This window comes from Pseudopipra pipra, chromosome 1, assembly GCF_036250125.1.
Source record: "Pseudopipra pipra isolate bDixPip1 chromosome 1, bDixPip1.hap1, whole genome shotgun sequence".
NCBI lineage: Eukaryota > Metazoa > Chordata > Aves > Passeriformes > Pipridae > Pseudopipra > Pseudopipra pipra.
The window spans coordinates 138,065,564-138,083,451 of NC_087549.1; the positions used below are offsets into that span (position 1 = coordinate 138,065,564).

Consider the following 17,888-nt stretch of genomic DNA (forward strand, 5'->3'; position numbering starts at 1 on the left):
TGAGTTGATTGGTCTTAGCGGGCAGCAAATGAGCAGGATAAGAAAAGGACAAATACTTCTGCCCTTGCTTTTTACGTGAAAGTTGCGTCACTGCTAGGTTTAGGGGGTCATGCAGGCATGACAACTTGTCAGCCAAATGCCAGTTTGCAGTGATGAGGGGTACAGAGGAGAAGGACACACAGCTCTTCAGCACAGCATTTCAACTTTGTCGTGCACTTTGTGTGTAAGGTCAGGGCATTGCATTCAAGGACTTGGCTTGGAGCTGCCCAAACAGCAGTTCTGGTCTAAAGCTGCAACACCTGCCTGGGGGAGGGTAAATTAGGTCCATGGGTATGAGGGAAAAATTGCTTTGTTGTGGAGTGTATGACAGCGTTACAGATTAAAAAAAAGGTGTGAATTCATCCTCATTACTACTGGAGAGTGAATGAAAAGATCATATTGTTACATGAAATTCTGGGTAACCGCTCAGGACACTGCATATCCTGTAACACAAACATTTCTTTGAAAGGTGCTGCCAAGTAGTTGCCATAAGCTGCTATTTATTTGAATAACACAGAGTCCAGGAAATTAAGGCTAATGAGATCTGTTTTTGTAATCTGACATAACAGAGTGTTTATTGACTTTAAATATGGAGCATTATGGTCATGATAAACTCATAGAGGAAATGAACTTAGTTGCAGTTTTATTTTTGTAGTAGAAAGGCAGTAGTTCCTAAAATGAGATATATTGTACAGTGACACCACAAGATGTTGCACTGAGGCTTGGAACTTGCTAAAAAAGATACAGTCAGTATATCCATAGGCAACAAGTGTCATTAAGTGACTTGGCCTAATTCTAGGAGGGTCTGGCATGTAATGGGACTGGGAGGCACCACTTAGCTAGCTGGGGATCACAACCTGGTGTTTTGTTCCAATGCAGGCTCTCAGCACGAAGTGCAGACAGTGTCAGCCTGCCCATTGATGAACCACTGCCTGTGCTGGTTTGCATGACAGCTCCTCCTTATTTAGAAATATGAGGGATGTCAAGGTATCCATGGAGCAGCTGTTCAGCCTTGTTACTGCTGAACAAGCCTTTGTAGAGGTGAACTGTGATTCTGGTCTGTTGCTGACTTTCTCACTGCTGTGTTTTGGTTGTGTGTAAAGTTTTTCTGTGTAAAATCCTCAGACAGTATATAAGAAAATATCACGAGGTGTAGAAACTACGCCTGGTGACCCTCAGAATGCATGGGGAGTGCATGCAATAGCCAGCCTGGTGATTTCTGTACCATCACTCATTCATCTCAGTTGGGAGAGCAATGCTCCTGACAGTTCTGTACATCTTGATGCTTATATAAGTATAATCTGTCTTCTGGTGTGTTAGGAGTCAGCTTCTAGTGTCAAGCAATGTCAGCAGTATCGCTTTTGGTTCACTGTCTTCAGACACTTGAGGCCAAGTTAATTTCATTGCTGGTGAGTTGTCTTTTGACTGTAGATTTCTCTCGTGCTCTTTCATAGGTATGGTGTCTCTCCTCAGGTCATTCCCTCACCCTGATGATTGGTGTTTATCCTAAGCTGTCACTAGCACTTAAACCAAGCCCCAGAGAAAAGCCTGGTATTATGAAACAGCATCTTCAGGGGTCCTCACTTGAAAATAAAGAAAAATGTCCCCTTAAATTTGCTTTGCTGGGAATATACTACTTTTGAGCCAGTGGATGACCTCTTTGTGTGGTGTTTGGAGTTCTGGTATAAATGAATATAGTTCAATGTTTCATTCTGCACTTCCACAGGCACTGCAGGGTGCCACTGAAAATTTTGAAGGAATACCTTTAAGCTGCAGCAAGGAATTTGCTCAGCCTGTGATGATATTAACTGTGACGGAGCAGCGCTGCTCAGGTGTGAGCAACATTAGAAGCAGCAAAATGTAACTTGAAAATCAGCTTTTACTGGTATAAAACTTTCTTTCAAGGTGAGCCAGACTGTCGCGTTTGGCTCTCTGGAGAGCGAGCAAGCCATAGCCCTCTGCTGTCAGCCCTTCCACATCAGGCTTTCTTTGATGTGTCCCAGCAGAATGTAATCGGATACTGTGAATCTTTTCAACTTGAATCTTGTAAAAACCTGGGATTTTTTTTAGCTGTAAGCTGAACATGTCGAGGTAGCACTGAGTTGGAAATAAGGTAATTAGTGTGCTTTTGCATATTCTGGAGGCCTTGTTAAAACAAGGTAATAACATCCCATCCTGACCACATGCATAGCACAAAGCAGGAACATCATGCACTGTTCCTCCAGAATTTGGAATTTTGCCCCGATGAGAGACAGAAATCAGATGACAACTTCAGACATGTCTCTGCAGCTGTAAATGGAGTGGTGAGTTCACAAGGTCTGCGCTTCCTCTGAGATTAATTTTGGGGAAAAAAAAAAGTCCTGTAAAGGTAAAAGCCCTGAATAACTAAGTAATCCGACTTTCCCCCTTAGGTGTATGGGGCTACAACAGGATCTCCCACAGATAGTGATCATCCTAAAGAGAAGAGGGAAGGGAAAACTGAAGAAGAATTGGGTTCTGATTCATCCAGTACAGCTGACAGTAAAATTGGCTTTTCAATGAATGACAGTCCTACATTTAGCAAGGGTTTGTTTGTAGACAGTACAGACTATTCTAACAAAAACCTTCAGAATAAGAGCACAAACCTGTCTGGTGTCAGTTTGCCAGAGGATGACAGACGAAGAGGGGCTCAAGATATTTTAGGATCCCATATTCCAGCTGTTGAAACTGGAAAACAAAAGCCAAACTACAGACTCTCAAGAGATACTCACCAAGGCCTGCCACAGGGTGAAGCCTTGCAGAGCACAGGCAGGCACATCCCCGTCAGCAGCGTTGCCCCTCTCGTGAGGCACACCCAGGAGGCCACAGGGCCTCAACCTGCCTCGCAGGAGCAAGAAGGTTCTGCGGTGAACTACAATCAGGTTGTGCTAAGACCCAAAGTGTCCAGAAGTAATAGTTTGAACAGCATTGAAGAGATAGACTCTCCAGCTACTTCTCCAAGTGAAGATAGCCCACCCACAGAAAACATTGCCTTCATGATTACCAAAACAGCTGTGCAGGTCCTCTCAAGTGGAGAAGTTCACGATATAGTCAGTCGGAAAGGAGGAGATGTGCAAACAGTGAACATCGATGCAAGGAAGGACATGGCATCAGAGAAAGGTATCCCAGAGAACACAGACAGCGAAGAGCCAGTGGTGTGTCTGGACAAAAAACCTGTCATCATTATTTTTGATGAACCAATGGATATCAGGTCAGCGTATAAGCGGCTTTCTACAATTTTTGAGGAATGTGATGAGGAGTTGGAAAAAATGATGACAGATGAAAAGATAGAAGAGGAAGAGGAGGAGGAAGACAATGAAGCACATGAAGTCTCTGAGAGCCAGAAGGAAGAGTCACCAGTAGTTAATGACAGAAAAGCAACTGCAGAGCATTCAGCAGCTCACAGTCTCCAAGAGCCGTACCTCTTTAACCTTCAATCTGACTCTGCAGAAAGCAGACCTCCTGCAGAAGAGGAAAGCACAAAGACAAATTTGAACAAATACCGTCAGATCTATGGGCTAAACACAGAAGCAAACTCAGACTCTGCCGATCAGTTTGGAAGCAGGCAGGATTCTAAGAAAAAATTCAAGTTTAAATTCCCTAAAAAGCAGCTGGCTGCTCTGACGCAGGCGATACGGACAGGAACCAAGACTGGGAAGAAGACCTTACAGGTTGTGGTCTACGAAGAAGAGGAGGAAGATGGGACCCTGAAGCAGCACAAGGAAGCAAAGAGATTTGAAATCACTAGGTCTCAACCTGAGGAGAGTGACAAAAGTCCTTCTGGGAAGCAAGAGGGACCCTCCGGAGCTGCAGTGCCCCTATCTAGGACTGATGAAATTCGACAGAGTACATACAGGACACTAGACAGCCTTGAGCAGACTATAAAGCAGCTGGAAAACACCATCAGTGAAATGAGTCCAAAACCTATCCCTGAAAACACATACACCTCTGAGGGAAGCACTGTCCCCTTCTCTGCCCAGATAGTACCAGAGACCCCATCCCGAGAGCGTGTAGTGCTGGATGAGAACCTTGCTGGCGTAGAGCCCCCTGCGCCCATCCCAGCCACTTCACGTAAGGTACCTTAGTCCAAGAAATCAAACCTCCAGCTGCTTTCTAAAATCTGCAATAATCACCATTAAACAAGAGGGTCTTGTGATTTGTTTGCTTCCTTTCAGGTGGCTTGTTTGGGCTCCCCACAAGGTGTCTAACAGCTAATGGACCAGTGGTTTTGGGGATTTTTTAATCTCTGCTGCTGATTGGTGATGGGCAAATGCAGGGGAGCTGGGCCGAATAATCTGCTGTGTGAAATGACAAGCGTCACTGACATGAAATCCAGGCTGATCAGTAGCTGAGCAGTTTTCTCCATTTGATTCTGGAAATTAACACCTGCGGTGTGAAGCTCCTGAACTTTCCCTGCATGTAGTACTGTGGCTTTTTTTTTGGCGCATGGTGTGCAGTCCTCTCTTGGAGCACCGTGGTACTGATCACACCTTCTCCTTGTCTCCCCTCCCCGCCCCTCCACTCATTTCCGCAGGGCTCCAGCGCTGCCTCCCAGACAAGCCGGATGCCAGTCCCCATGACTTCAAAAACTAGACAAGGAAGCATGGAGAAATCCGGCAAACAGCACAAGCTGCAGGATCCACGCCAATACAGACAGGTAGTTTTACCCTAAACCCGGTGTTTGGATGGACATTTCATGTTGTTTGTTTATTTAAACTCCAGTAACTGACTGAGATTATACCAAATATCGGATGCCTGAGGTCTAACTGGACGTCCTGGATCCTGGGGGCATGACAGTACTGATCTTTTCACCATGCTTGTGCATGCATGTCTGCAATAAAACACCTGCTGCTTTTTTTATTTTTCTCTTTTGTTTGTTTGGTTTTGTTTGTTTGTTTGGGGCTTTTTTTCCTTTATAACTGTGGTATTCAGCTGTAATTTTAAGATGTCAACTACATGTTTACTTTCTATTTTGTAAATGTGGTGGTTCCTTAAGAGAACTGGGAATGCTTCTATTCAGAGTGTCTTTACAGGAAGCCTTGGACACTAACCTGTTGGTGTAGAGGTGGCAGTAGGTGCACATTAACTCTCCAGCCAGACATGTCTATTCACATGTTAATAACCCAGCATGGCCCTCGTAGTGACTGGTCTGTAACCCATAGATCACGCCTTCTCACAAAGCTCTGTTGGCTTTCACTCTCTCTATGCACTTTTCGTTGGGCACTTTGGGTTTTCTACCAGGTCCAGTCCACGGCTGCAAGACGTAGCTCAGGCCTTGAACTGTTAATTCTGATTCTCTGCAGGGCTGTTTTCCCAGGTCCTGTTGGTTTATCATGTTACTGGCTTTCTGACAAACTGTCTCCTGCCATCTTTATTTGCAGGCTAATGGAAGTGCTAAGAAAGCTGGTGGGGACTGTAAGGCTACTTCCCCTACCCTACCTGCTTCTAAGATCCCAGCCTTTTCTCCCACTTCTGGGAAAAGCAGCTCAGCACCTGCTTCTAGCGGTGACAGCTCTAACTCTCTTAATCCACCCACTAAAACCTCCATTCCTTCCTCCAACCTTCTCGGTCCTCAGTCAGGTCGCATAACTTACTCTACCTCCCTCATCCCCTCTGTCTCTAACGGCTCCTCCAAGTTTCAGAGCCCCACTTACCCAGGGAAAGGTCACCATCTCTCCTTCTCACTACAGACTCAAAACGGCCGGCCACCCCCTCCTTCCTCCTCTGCCTCCCCCCCCTCCTCTCTCTCCCCCCCTTCACTGAACCAAGGTATGAAGAGCATCAGGACAATCCACACACCTAGTTTCAACAGCTACAAGGCACAGAATGGAAATGCCGGCAAGTCCGCCCCATCCACGGTCAAGGAGCCATCCTAAAGGCTAAGCACGGCACACCTGCCAGGTCACCAAGGCTTTTTGTTCATTTTCTGCAGCCAATATTTTAACCAGGGAATGTAACCATTTAACTGTATTGCTGGAGGCTTAATACTAATCATGTGCTAAATATGAATTACTACACTAGATTAGAGTGAAGCTTTTTGGAAAACTGTTGCTGTTGTAGTGATAAAAGAGCATTTTCTTCCTATAGGCAGCACCTCTTACAAAAAGTGTGAAGGTGTGTGAGTGAACTGGACTGCGCGTGCACAGCGGTGTACTGAGCATGGGGAATTGTATGGTTAAAAATTTAGTAAGTTGTTTTGTATAAAGCTATTTTTCATTATGGGGTCTAGAAGTGAACAGAGATATACTAAAGTGTGATTATATTCAATTGTAAAACTGAAACTAAAATATTTTTCTTTTATTTTGGTGTTATTTAGCTTTGTTACAGATTTCTATTTTTGTCAACAAATGTCATGGTTCCTTTCGAGATCTTTTTGCCAAAACATTTTGATACTATTGTAATGTACATTTGAAAGTAGTATGCTGGACAGTAAACCTCTACACAAGAAACAAAACAAGACTGGTCTTATATGTGTATGAGGCAACTTAAACTATTGCACTGCCATTCAGATTATATTTAAGAATTTGCCAGCCAAGGAAAAAATAAATTGTTTTACACATATAGATAGTTGCTGATTACTTTTTTTCTTAGCTAAATCCACCCTTTTTCCTTCAGTTTTATTTTACTGAGACCTGGTAGCCCATTAATGCATTGCATTGTGGATTTTAAAATGTACACTTCAGTACTGTTCTGTATACTGGCAAACTTTTGTACATATCTATAAATATCTATAAATAAAGAAATACTGTATGTGGCTGGGCACATAGAGTAGTTTTACCACACCAAAGTTAATTTTTATGCATGCTTAAAAATATATATGGGGAAGGGTTGAAAAAGATGGATATCAGTTAAATAGGAAAAGAGTGAGAAACTTCCATAGCTCATGATTTTGTAAATAAATTTATTTGTATAACACCATAATGTAATATACAGAACTATGATAAGCAAAGATCTTTACAAAAATAAAGGGCTGCATGCTTATATATTTGTATTTGTATTTTCGGCTGGTCTCAAGTAGCTGCTAAGGTGTTTGCCTGAGAGCATTAAGCCATCAGGAGAAAAACTGACTTTATTTTCCCTGGATTAAAGCCATCCATAATTAATAATTTTAAAATTAAAGCTCATTGCTGGAACTCCCAGTTAGAAAACCAGCAAGGAGAGAAAAACCTTTGACTGACTGAGGTATCTTCTTTTCCATCTTTAAGTGTTCTTTGTTACCCCTTGTGAAAAGGGAAGTTTCTTTTAAGTGTCATTTCCCGATGGTGCGTCCCATGCAGGCAAATAACTAGAGAATGTAAACATTACCTTATACCTCACAGACACAACACACGGTCTAGTTCCAGCAGGATCATGCCGAGTGCCATCCCCTTGGCTGCCATAGCAGCAAAGGCCCTGGCGCTTGCAGAGCACGGGAGCTTCAGTGTGGGGCTGAGATGAGCCCAGGACAGGCTGGGTGGCTCCAAAGCCAAAGTGAAGCATTAGGCACGTTCAGAGTGCCCACACTGAACCACCAGAGTGAAGCCAGTTCTCTTCCAGCCACTGCAGAGCAGCAGTGACTGGTGGCTCCAGAGCCTGGTCTGTTTTCTACTTCCTCACATGCTGAGTACATGACTCCCTTGCTCTGAAGGGAACTCACCTCATCTGATGCCGTAGCTTGTTACCAGGTTCCCCACACAACACACAGCACACACAGGGAGCACCAGCAGGCCTGGTACTACACTCCTCCTTTACAGTACACAGCCAAAATGCAAGCTCAAGCTAAATGATGGGCATAGCAGATTTTGTTCTTAAACTGTTAGTTTGACATTCCCCATGAGCAGGCAGGGTCCCCAATGGCTCTGGCATTGCTCCCACTGCTGCTTCTTCAGGCGAGGGGCTACAGCAGCACATTCTCTGTACTGGGATGAATTTAGACCCAGACCATGGTTGTACAAATAACCAATGACCCTGCACAGTCACTGGTGGGCAGTAAGGAAGTGCTGTACTCACAGGGAATTATTGCTTGGGGGGGTGAATGTGGAAATTGCCATCAGGGAGTGAACACAACACCCACTTGAGGCCTCGGCTACACTGCTACCTGCACATCTTCCATGTTTTGTGCACCTGCTCAGTGCTGAGGTGCAGCACCCGCCAGGAAACATCAACAGGCTCACCCAGCACATAACCCACATAATCCCAGCACAGGCAGCGCTGCCAGGACCATCAGGAGTCAGGCAGTGACACTCCCTCGCCATCCTGCTTGTACAGCAATGAAGTTGCCAGGTGTTCACAAATGCAGGCAGGAAAGAGCTGTGCACAGGCTGTAGTTCAGGAATGTTTCTGAACACTGGGCAGAGTATTTAGAAAAATCATCAAGTCTGGAAATAAATACCTTGAGCACAGAAGAAATCAGCACCGGCCAGTGATGAGAAAGCCAGGTTTCCCACTGCAAACCAGTTAGGAAGAGCAGTTTTGGTAGAGTTGGCTGCAGCTGGACTTCGGGACAAGAGCCATGGAGCAGGTACCACTGCAACAGGGCTCTGCACTGACAGAGCAGCCCTTGGCCTCACTGCTCTGACACACCGGTAGTGAGGCAGTTCACCACTCCTTTTCGAGATGGAAGGAGCTGGAAGGTGAGCAGGACCTTCCTGCTGCCTGTTGTAGTCTGAGCCAGCCCAGAACTTCAGAGTAAGCCCCATCCCTGTGTGCCAGCTGATTCCTCCTGTGGGAACTGCAGCACAAAGTGACACAGCACAGAGCCCCTGCGCAGGGCAGGACACAGGTGGGAAGCCAGAGCAGAAGAGGGTACATACACAGAGCAAGAAAAAGGAGGGATGTGCAGGACATTTCTGCCTAGAAATGTACAGGGTCAAAATCCATCTGATCCCCACTAAGGGGCAGCTCTTCCATCAAGGCAGATTTTTACAATCTCATGACTGGGAGCCACAGGTACATGCACCACTTCAACGATGGCAGGCCTGTTAAGCCATTCCCGCTCCCAGCCATGCGTCAGCCAACACACTTATTTCCACAGGCTGACACAATTAATGGCTTGATTAAATGATGTAATGAGATGTAAATGAGAATGGTATATTGACCTGGCTTTGAAAACAAGATCACAGCTTTTTGTAGCAGATGAGGCCACATTTCAAACTCTTTCATCCTGCCTGAACAAAGTGGAGAGATTCTCCTCAGATGCAGCAGAGAGGAATCTGAAACCCTCACGTGCAGCTCAGCAAAGAATTTTCCTTCAGCTCTGCAGCAGCACAAAAGAAGAAGATACTGTCTGAACTGTGGGCATGTCTTAATTCCACATTATCAGTCCTGTGAGCAATACTAATAGGGACCTTAACAAGCCCTTTAAAGTCTAAAAAGCAGCCATACAGAACCTTCCAGCTCCCAGAAAATGCAGTTCAGACTAAACCACCCCCACTAAAGCAAGAGCTGCTGTTAGGAACCATTTTAAAAATCCAAACACTATTGCTACCAACACAGTTCATACTTCCATTATTTCCCCTTCAGATCTCAGCCTAGGCCTGTCCCAACTTGCAGCTACAGAGCTCCAAGCAGTCCTCAGACCAGAAGTACTTTCCAAGCCAGTCTGAATCCTCCTGATGATCACAAATTGAAAAACAAAAAATGGACACAAATGGCAATGTTAAGAAGTTCTGCTTAAACATAAAAGCAGCACCTCTTTTAACTGTGTGACCAAACGCTGGCACAGGTTGCCCAAGGAAGTTGTGGAGCCTCCAACCTTGGAAATATTCAAAAACCAACCACAGCCTCAATCCAGAGTACCTGCTGTGGCTGCACTTGGCTGAGCTGGGGGTGGACTAGGAGATGCCCAGAGGTCCCTGCCCACCTCACCTGCACTGCAACCTTGTGGAACTGCCCAGCCCACTGAATCCAGCTTCTAGAGGAAATAGTGGCACTAACAGTATCTATTTCAGGACAGCCTACTGTATGCACACACTTCCCTTCTTGAGTCAATCAGACTGTCACCCCCCACAGAAAGGGGGGGGGAACAGAAATAAAATAAAACCCAATACAGTCAAAAAGCACTACAGGTAAGGGTCTGAGGCAGCTGCTGTTAAGATCAGAGCATAGCAATGACTGCTAAAAATATCTGTCATCTCTTGCCGCAATGGTTGAAATTTAAGGTGGCTCCAGTCTTTAAAGAGCATAAAAAGCATCAGTGTTTTTTCAGACTCAGATATGCAGTCACACAATACTTTCTTAAGGTGGAGCTCAGTAACCTCCTCTCCCTCATGCACCTTACAGATTTGCTCCCTGCATCTCCCCTTCAAGTTGAAGGCTTCCCTCCCTCCCACCCTGCCTGCCAGGTCATCTCCTTCAAGAGCTGATGTACCTGAAAAGGGTGGAGCAGTGGTGGTCCAAATGACTGTAATCCCTTTCTTACATCCCCATGGATATCCTTGACTTATGTCCAAGCTCCTTCTGCAACTGCCCTGCAGCATCCACGCTGCCAGTGCAACACAGACAATACCATGGAGGCTGATGAGGCCTTAAATTTGTACCTGCAGAATTGTCAGCCAATGCAATTTCTGTTTGGTGTGGGGTTTTTTTAATAAGTTCCTAATTTTTCAGAAGATGTGTTCTTTTTGAGTCAATACAATAAAAGTTTTGTGTTCTCAAGCATAAACGTTGGCAGCCATGCATGTAGCTTCAGGATTAAAATTATCAGTCATCTATAAACACAACAAAATGAAAATTAACTTGATTCACCAAATGGTTGTCAAATCAGAGTAAGATGCAGAGCCCCACACCCCTGTGTACCTCTGTAAAGTACACTGCTTCATTGAGAAGACCCCTGCACCTTACTGTGGGTGCTCAGTACACATTATGACAAGCATCTGAAAGCAATGATGGGACAAAATACACTTCCAGTAAAAGACAGTGTGTGCTTGCTCATGAATAGCAGTACAGAGGCATGACAACGTTTTGTTGTGATTTTGAAACCTCTTGTTCAAATACACTGTACTATTAGGACTGAAAGAAAAATCATCATTGATTACTCTGAGCTTCACAAAACACACCCTTTCTTCCTCACAGGAATGCATCTAATGCACCCGCTTCCTGTTCACTCTGGGGGAAAAGACACTTTAGTTTGCAAGGACACCATAAGAATGTAGTCCATTTTTATGGGACCTGGTACTAAGTGGACCCAATTATGTGCTGAGAACTTTCTCAGAGCTCAACTGTCATACTTGACACTTTTCTTCGCAGCCAATTCTTATAATGATTCCTCACAAGGGTCAAAACCACAGTACATCAAAGCATGGGAAAGAAACGAGGTCTGCTTAAAAACATGTCAGCCAATACATCCTAGTACCAAAATTCCTTCTCTTCCCAGTAACTGGACACATGGACACAGGTTTAATCCTCTGCCAAGCAAGCAACAGTGTAAGATATGGGGGTACCCAAAGTAAAGAACAGCTGTTTTGTTTTCAAGTAGGTGTCCAAGAACATAGAAGAAAAAAATAACTAGTATGGAGCTCACACAGAGAAGGGCTTTTAAGGTAGAAACTCATCTTTGTAGTTAAAACTGTAAAAAGTCCAAGACCCAAACTACAGTATTGTTCTGACTGGCAGATACAGATCTTCACTCTTTATGACCTGAGGATGATCAGGGACATGTTTTTTTTTCAGGGCTACAAAACCTGCCCATTAAATCAACTTGCTACATACCTTAGATGCAACTTATGTATCAAGATGAAAATATTTAACCAACTGAATCTCTCTCACATGCTAAAATCCACGGTGTTGTCCCACAAACAAAAGTTTAAAGAGAGATGTACTTCATCCAGGAGGAACTGCAGGGCTGGTGAGAGCATTTGCCGACTGCAACTTGTAAATGCGACATTCTAGAACAGCTCATCAGAAAGAATTTGAATCACACAAAGAGTCACCAAAACGATTTTATTTCCAGTGTTTAAGTGGGTATGCACACAGGCATGATACAGGTTTGGATTCATTAGGTCTTCATGCAGAATTATATTCTCAATAAAAGAAACCAGTTCCATCCAGTATCCACTATCTACACGCCTATGTTACAACATTTATATCAAATCTGGTATCTGAAGAAAAGATACACATGTAATATGTACATTTAAGTTACTTATTTTACAGAAAGATTAGAAATTCAAGTCACATAAAACTCAAAATCTGTATTAAAATTGGAAATATAAAACTCCAATATTTACTGGAATGCCTAAGGAATGGAAGCTCTGTAGCCACCTGTGTTAACATTTGTAAAATGTAATGAAACTCATTAACAGTAAAATGCATTCATTTGTTTGTAATAAGTTTCTCTAATTTAACAATATGGCACCCTAACAAACCAAATGAATTTATGATGAGGCACTTGTTAGTGACTAAACCAAAAGAACAATTTTCCTGCATACTAATGCCAGGCCAACTCTCAGTCAGAAAACCATGTATACACTACACAGCATGTTGCATCAGATGCTTTGTTCAACATTTGTATGCAGCCATCAAATATACTTTTTCTTAAAATATATATATATACTTTAACTTTAGTGTTCTTCTGGCTGTGGTAATGCACTGTGAAGACATTCCACAGAGCATATTGATGAAACCAGCCCAAATGAAGGCTGCATAACAACAACAGTACAGGAAAATATATATATATATGTACACACACGCGCACACACACACACACACAGAGTTACTGGGAAGTGTAACAGTAAGTTAATGAATTGCTGCAGTGGACATACCTTCTTGTTTCAAAGATACTGGTAGAATCGAGATCGAACCACTTGGGTCCCAGACAGTTTATGAGGATGGGCATCAACTGCTGGGCTGAAGTTGTTTTTGTTCATATTCTGATAATTTTCACCATTTACCTGGTCTAGTGGCTGAAATGGTCCCGAAGGTGGTGTTCTATTAATTAAAGTCAAGCTGCTGGAAGAACTGCCTTCATCTGCCTGCATGTCTGCAGATGAGGGCAGATCTACCTTTGATACATCTGCTAAGCTAGTGTTCTCAAGTCTGGGCTTTCCAGTTTCACCCGTATTAAGGTCAGTTGTGCTAGTGCGTAAACGTTCTCGTGCAAGCCAGTCTGAGATTGAGAGGTCCTGTGCTGGACATTTTGGCTTCAACCGAGTCACAGCTGAAAGCTCAGATTCTCTCTCTCTACTTTGACTTGGCTCCTGAGCTTTCCAAGCATTCAGGACACTTATTTCAGCGAAATCCCTCTGTCCTCCAAGCGTGTGCCTTCGCCTGATATTTTTTCTCTTTGCAGTCTCTGCAGAATTAGCTTTTTGATTCCCAACTCCAAACATATCATCTGCAGATGACTTGAGTCGCAGCTTTAACCTGTCTGTAATTTTAAGTCTCCAGGTAGGTTCTTGTTTGTCAGCCTCACTTCTGGCTGATGTAGCTAAACTGCTTGTCGATCTTCCTTTTTTCATGATGTCAAACATTTTGGTCACAGTAGGCAAGTCCTTCTCACTCTTTGCATCCCCTGAACCCTCACTGTCCGTTTTGTGCCGTGCAGATTTTCTCCTGGAGAGTGTATCACATTCAATAAGTTTGTGTGAGCTAAAAAGTCTGCGACTCTCTAACTTTGGTGTGGAACTTCCCTCAGTACAACTTACTTCGCTTTCTTCTGAGTTCCTCCGACTGGTCTTCACCACTTCTGAAACTTTCCCTTTGGAAAGCCTTTCGGCAGCAGCGCTGGTGGCAAAGACAGGGAAGTCACTTTCACTGTCTGTCTCCATAGGACGCCCTTCGCTGATCAATTCACTTCTCTCATCATCAGCATCTTCTCCCTTGCTTTCTGTCACTGACTGCACCTCAGGGCTCAGCATACTGGCATCTAAACCAGTCAGATACATAGTAGATGAAGTAGTTGAATAATCTGAGGTGATGGAGCTGACATCAGCTGCTAAAAACTCATTGTGTTTAATTTCAGGGCTGGCTACTTTTTTGCATGAGTATCTGTGCTGGGAAGCCTGGGAGGAAGTGCTTAGCATAGTGCCGGAGTCAGACACTGTCTCCTCAACCTGGGAAGAAGACTGTGAAATAGGCATTTTTGGGTTATTCTTCTGCATGGTTTGCAGACAATTGAGATTCGATGATTTTGTACATTTTTCATGGTAAGGCAGTGAAGGTTCCTCTGACAGGATACTTTCTTTCTTTAATGACTTCTTTTCATCCTTTACAACATTCACATCTTTTTTACTGCTGTTCTCTTTTTCCTTCAGGACAAACATCCTCTGTTTTCTTCCTATCTCTCTCTCTCTTTCGTATTCCCCTTTAGCTGTGTCCTCTTTTGTTGTGTCACCACGAGATTGCTCTGCAAGCTCCTTCTTGAAAAACACATTATCCAACTCATCCTCTGAACTACTTGGTTGTGGTTTCTCTTTTGTTTTTTTCCGCTTGCGACTAGCTGCTGCAAAAATGGAGGACACAAGCAGTTCCTTGCTATACTGATCCTTTCCAGAACCCCAAGAACCCTGTTAAAAAAAGGGAGAGGGCATAATTAAAAATCACAAAGAAAAATCATTAGCCTGACACTGTTTAAAAGCACATCCTGAGCTTCACAGTATAAAGTCTGTCTTTATTCAGGAAACATTTCCATGCTCTTTTTGTAGTCTAAATGACGTTGCCCAAGAAGTCAATTTTCATCCTGAGAATTCCACTTTTTATCTGAGTCCCTTCAACTTAAAAAAGACTAGATTTGTGTATACAGCTATTTAGTTTTTGATTGACTAATAAAGAAGGCCCTTATTGCAGTAAGAAACCTTTTCAAGACCAGTTTGACACAGAAACTGCTTCACATGTGAGGTCCCAAGAGTGTGGTTTCAAGCTCTTTTTTCAAGGTCTTACTTATACAAAAAGGCTAATTTCTCAAACTATTTTTCAGTTCATCTTTCACCTTTCAGACTGAGTTTTTAAACTGTATCAATTCATTATTTCCAATAAAATGAATGCTATTCAAAACTCTAGTTTAGGCACAAATGTAAAAAATGAACAGAAATAAACTTCTTCCTGATTTTTGAGGAATCTATCTACCTTTAGAATTGCACAGAAGCAATAAAGGGACAAGCCAAATTATTCCATTTTATGAATTAAAAAGTATTTTCACTACATGACAGCATTACCACCTGGCCACTTCAAAGCTATGTACCTTTCCTACTCACTGCCCCAGTGCCCCAGGCAGCGTGACGTGGTGTCCTGGCAATGGGGCTATTTTGAGGTAATGGCTGAGCCACCAAACACCCTCACAGAGCAGCTGTGCTGGCATCTCCACGATGAGCCAGAAGGAGGCACTGAGTCCTGTTCTCAGCCCAAAGGGGGGCACCAGTGACACACCTGAATGCACACCAGCATAAAGCTGTGCCATGGGCTCACAGCTGAGGTCAGCTGTGTGCTGCCCTGTCACCCTATGCTACAGACATCCAGTGTCAGAATCACTGAACAGCCCCAGAGACAGTGACTTGCCCGCATGTCAGATGAGAACTTTGTCATTAAAGTGAGGACTGAACAAATGCCCACTTTTGTGACATCCCACTCCCATCATCTACACAGCTGTCCTCCCAAGCACAGCAATACTTCCTAGGGAGATTTTGCAGAGCAACCTTTAACTACAACCTTTGCCTTCCTATAAAAGGAGGAGCTATTTCCTTCTCAAGAAGATCAGGTTGAATTCTAAGTATTGCACTTTTCTCAGTGAAATAGCGAAGCATAAATACTGGCTGTGAGCGAGCAGTATGCCAACAACAGGGAACATATTATATACATTTACCTCTACTAAATGAGATGCAAAAAGGAGATAAGTGTTCACAATTGTGAGGGTTTGGAACAAAGGTGTCGATATGTGCAGCTGACTGCTTTGGTAGATGCAGCTGACTGCACACAAGTGACACTCTTCCAGTGTAATATTTCAAAACTATGTTATGAGAAAACAGTATTATCACTTGTTCAAGAAATTCTACATAAGCTCTACAGTACATCCACATATAAGTGATTTAATAAAGCAAGTAAATATCTAACAGAATTCAGAAGCTTGTAACTATATCATATCACAAAATGATTTACCTTAGATTTTGCTGAGTCACTAGTAGCTGAATCTGCGGAAAAATGAAAAAAAAAACAAAAAACTCTGCTCAGTTCTGTGCAATTTTTTTTGTTACTACAGACAATGCTGGACTTATGAAAAAGACAAGCACAGAACAAGATGTGAAGCAAATAAAAACCAGAACAGAGTGAATAGTCAGAGCTCACAAAGATGCAAGCTGCACCACAGAAAGCCACCGCCATGAAAGGATGCTGTGAATTGTAGGCAGAACCAGCTCAATGATAGGAATGGCAAAGGAGCCCTGTTCTTCTAAATAAAAAACAGAAATACTAATGTTTATTTAATGCTTTAAGTATACAGCCCCTGCAAAACCGCAGCTGAGAGACCTTTTCAGGATGGCACTGTGTACTCTCCTGAGATTCAGGATACACAAAGCAATATTGGGTGTCTTAGTATAGCTGGCTTCCTAGGTACAAATCATGGTTCTTGTAGTCATATTCTTTTTGTGAGGAATTTTAAAGGAATTAAGTCATATTTTGTGTGTAAAACCCCAATTATACAACTCCCTCCACCTCTTACTTAGGTAAAATTTTACTTTAAAATCTGCTAGATTTCAGCAGCTACCAGTTTTGTACTTTTCCATAACAAGCGCTTTTATGAAATGAAAAATGGACACCATAGTTTTACTGTCTCGCAAAACCCAAGATTATACAATTATAAAGGGGGTAGGAAGGGGCTAGCACAATGACTAAAAAATATGAACTTGGATGTGTTCCAGCTTTAGGGACTTTCTCCCTTGGAAGAAAGAGCTGAGCCCCCTGCCACACCCCTTTTTGACACATGGCTAATGCTTTATGACTAGAAAGACTGGTAGACCATACCATGCTATTTCTCCTCAGGGTCTGCTTCAGAGATAACAAGAAACAGCAGAAAAACTTTTAAAAAGTAGCATTGATCTGTTTAAAATACTCTTAAAAGAAAATTTACAGCACAGATCAACTCGGGTTTTTTTCCATTTACAAGAAACGGGGGTTTCTGCAGACAAGGCAGCTACAGTGTGGGCAACAGTCCTCCTTCTTCCTACAGTTCCAGCTGTCCATCAGTGACATCACAGAATCCACTAATGACATCACCGTGTGATAGACTCCTCCCACTTCGCCTGTTACAACATCAGTACAAAGTGACTGTTTCAGTAAGTGCTGAACAACCCTTTGAAAACTGAAACAAAAGCTAGAGACGGAGGGATAACATTTGTGGGATACAACATGCTGGGTTAGTGCAATAGCATAGTGAAGGGAGGAGGGAAAAAAGTCACCAAAAAAGAGCCTGTAATGCTTGTCCTTAGCCACAAAAGAGGATGGCATTTATAAACAGAAGGAAATCAGCTTTAGTATAGACATACTGCAACATACTTCAAGTGTCCATCACTTGACAAGAAAACATAACTCAGTTTTTTGCATTCCTAACGTTGGGAAGGAGCAACATTAGACCGCCACCGAAGATCAGCCTTTCTGCCATCACAACAAACCACTTTACAGCAGCTTATCTGCTTCACCTCACGATGATGATTGCATGGGTTACTGTGAATAAATAAAGTAGTATGTGCAAACCTCATCTTTTAATGATTAAATTCCTGTTACACAAAAAAGTATTCCAAATTATATCGTGCATGATTATCAACAATTCAAGTCTTTCGGAAGTGTTAATGGTCTTTCGGAAAAGAGGAAAACGTTTTATTAGTACAAGAAAATAGGAAGAGAGAGTTACAGTGAGTTAACAGAGTAGG

The 17,888-nt window shown here is 43.1% G+C and overlaps 2 protein-coding genes across 29 annotated transcripts in view; one reads left to right on the plus strand and one right to left on the minus strand.

The window, feature by feature from the left end:
* Window positions 1-7,040, plus strand: part of KIAA1217 (KIAA1217 ortholog) — a 352,288-nt gene extending 345,248 nt beyond the window's left edge. For 14 of the 22 annotated variants that reach the window (XM_064635474.1, XM_064635441.1, XM_064635422.1 and 11 more), the window contains 3 exons: window positions 2,451-4,133; window positions 4,592-4,714; window positions 5,439-7,040. In XM_064635474.1, the coding sequence (XP_064491544.1) occupies window positions 2,451-4,133; window positions 4,592-4,714; window positions 5,439-5,933 (2,301 nt within the window). In that variant the 3' untranslated portion in view covers window positions 5,934-7,040. Of the gene's footprint in view, window positions 1-2,450; window positions 4,134-4,591; window positions 4,923-5,438 lie in introns of those variants that run through there. The other 8 variants (XM_064635542.1, XM_064635550.1, XM_064635560.1 and 5 more) reach the window with 4 other exon arrangements.
* Window positions 7,041-11,962: 4,922 nt separating this feature from the next.
* ARHGAP21 (Rho GTPase activating protein 21) overlaps window positions 11,963-17,888 on the minus strand; it is a 111,564-nt gene continuing 105,638 nt past the window's right edge. For all 7 annotated transcript variants that reach the window (XM_064635603.1, XM_064635655.1, XM_064635639.1 and 4 more), the window contains 2 exons: window positions 16,123-16,154; window positions 11,963-14,537 (listed from right to left, as the gene is read on the minus strand). In XM_064635603.1, the coding sequence (XP_064491673.1) occupies window positions 12,804-14,537; window positions 16,123-16,154 (1,766 nt within the window). In that variant the 3' untranslated portion in view covers window positions 11,963-12,803. The remainder of the gene's footprint in view (window positions 14,538-16,122; window positions 16,155-17,888) is intronic.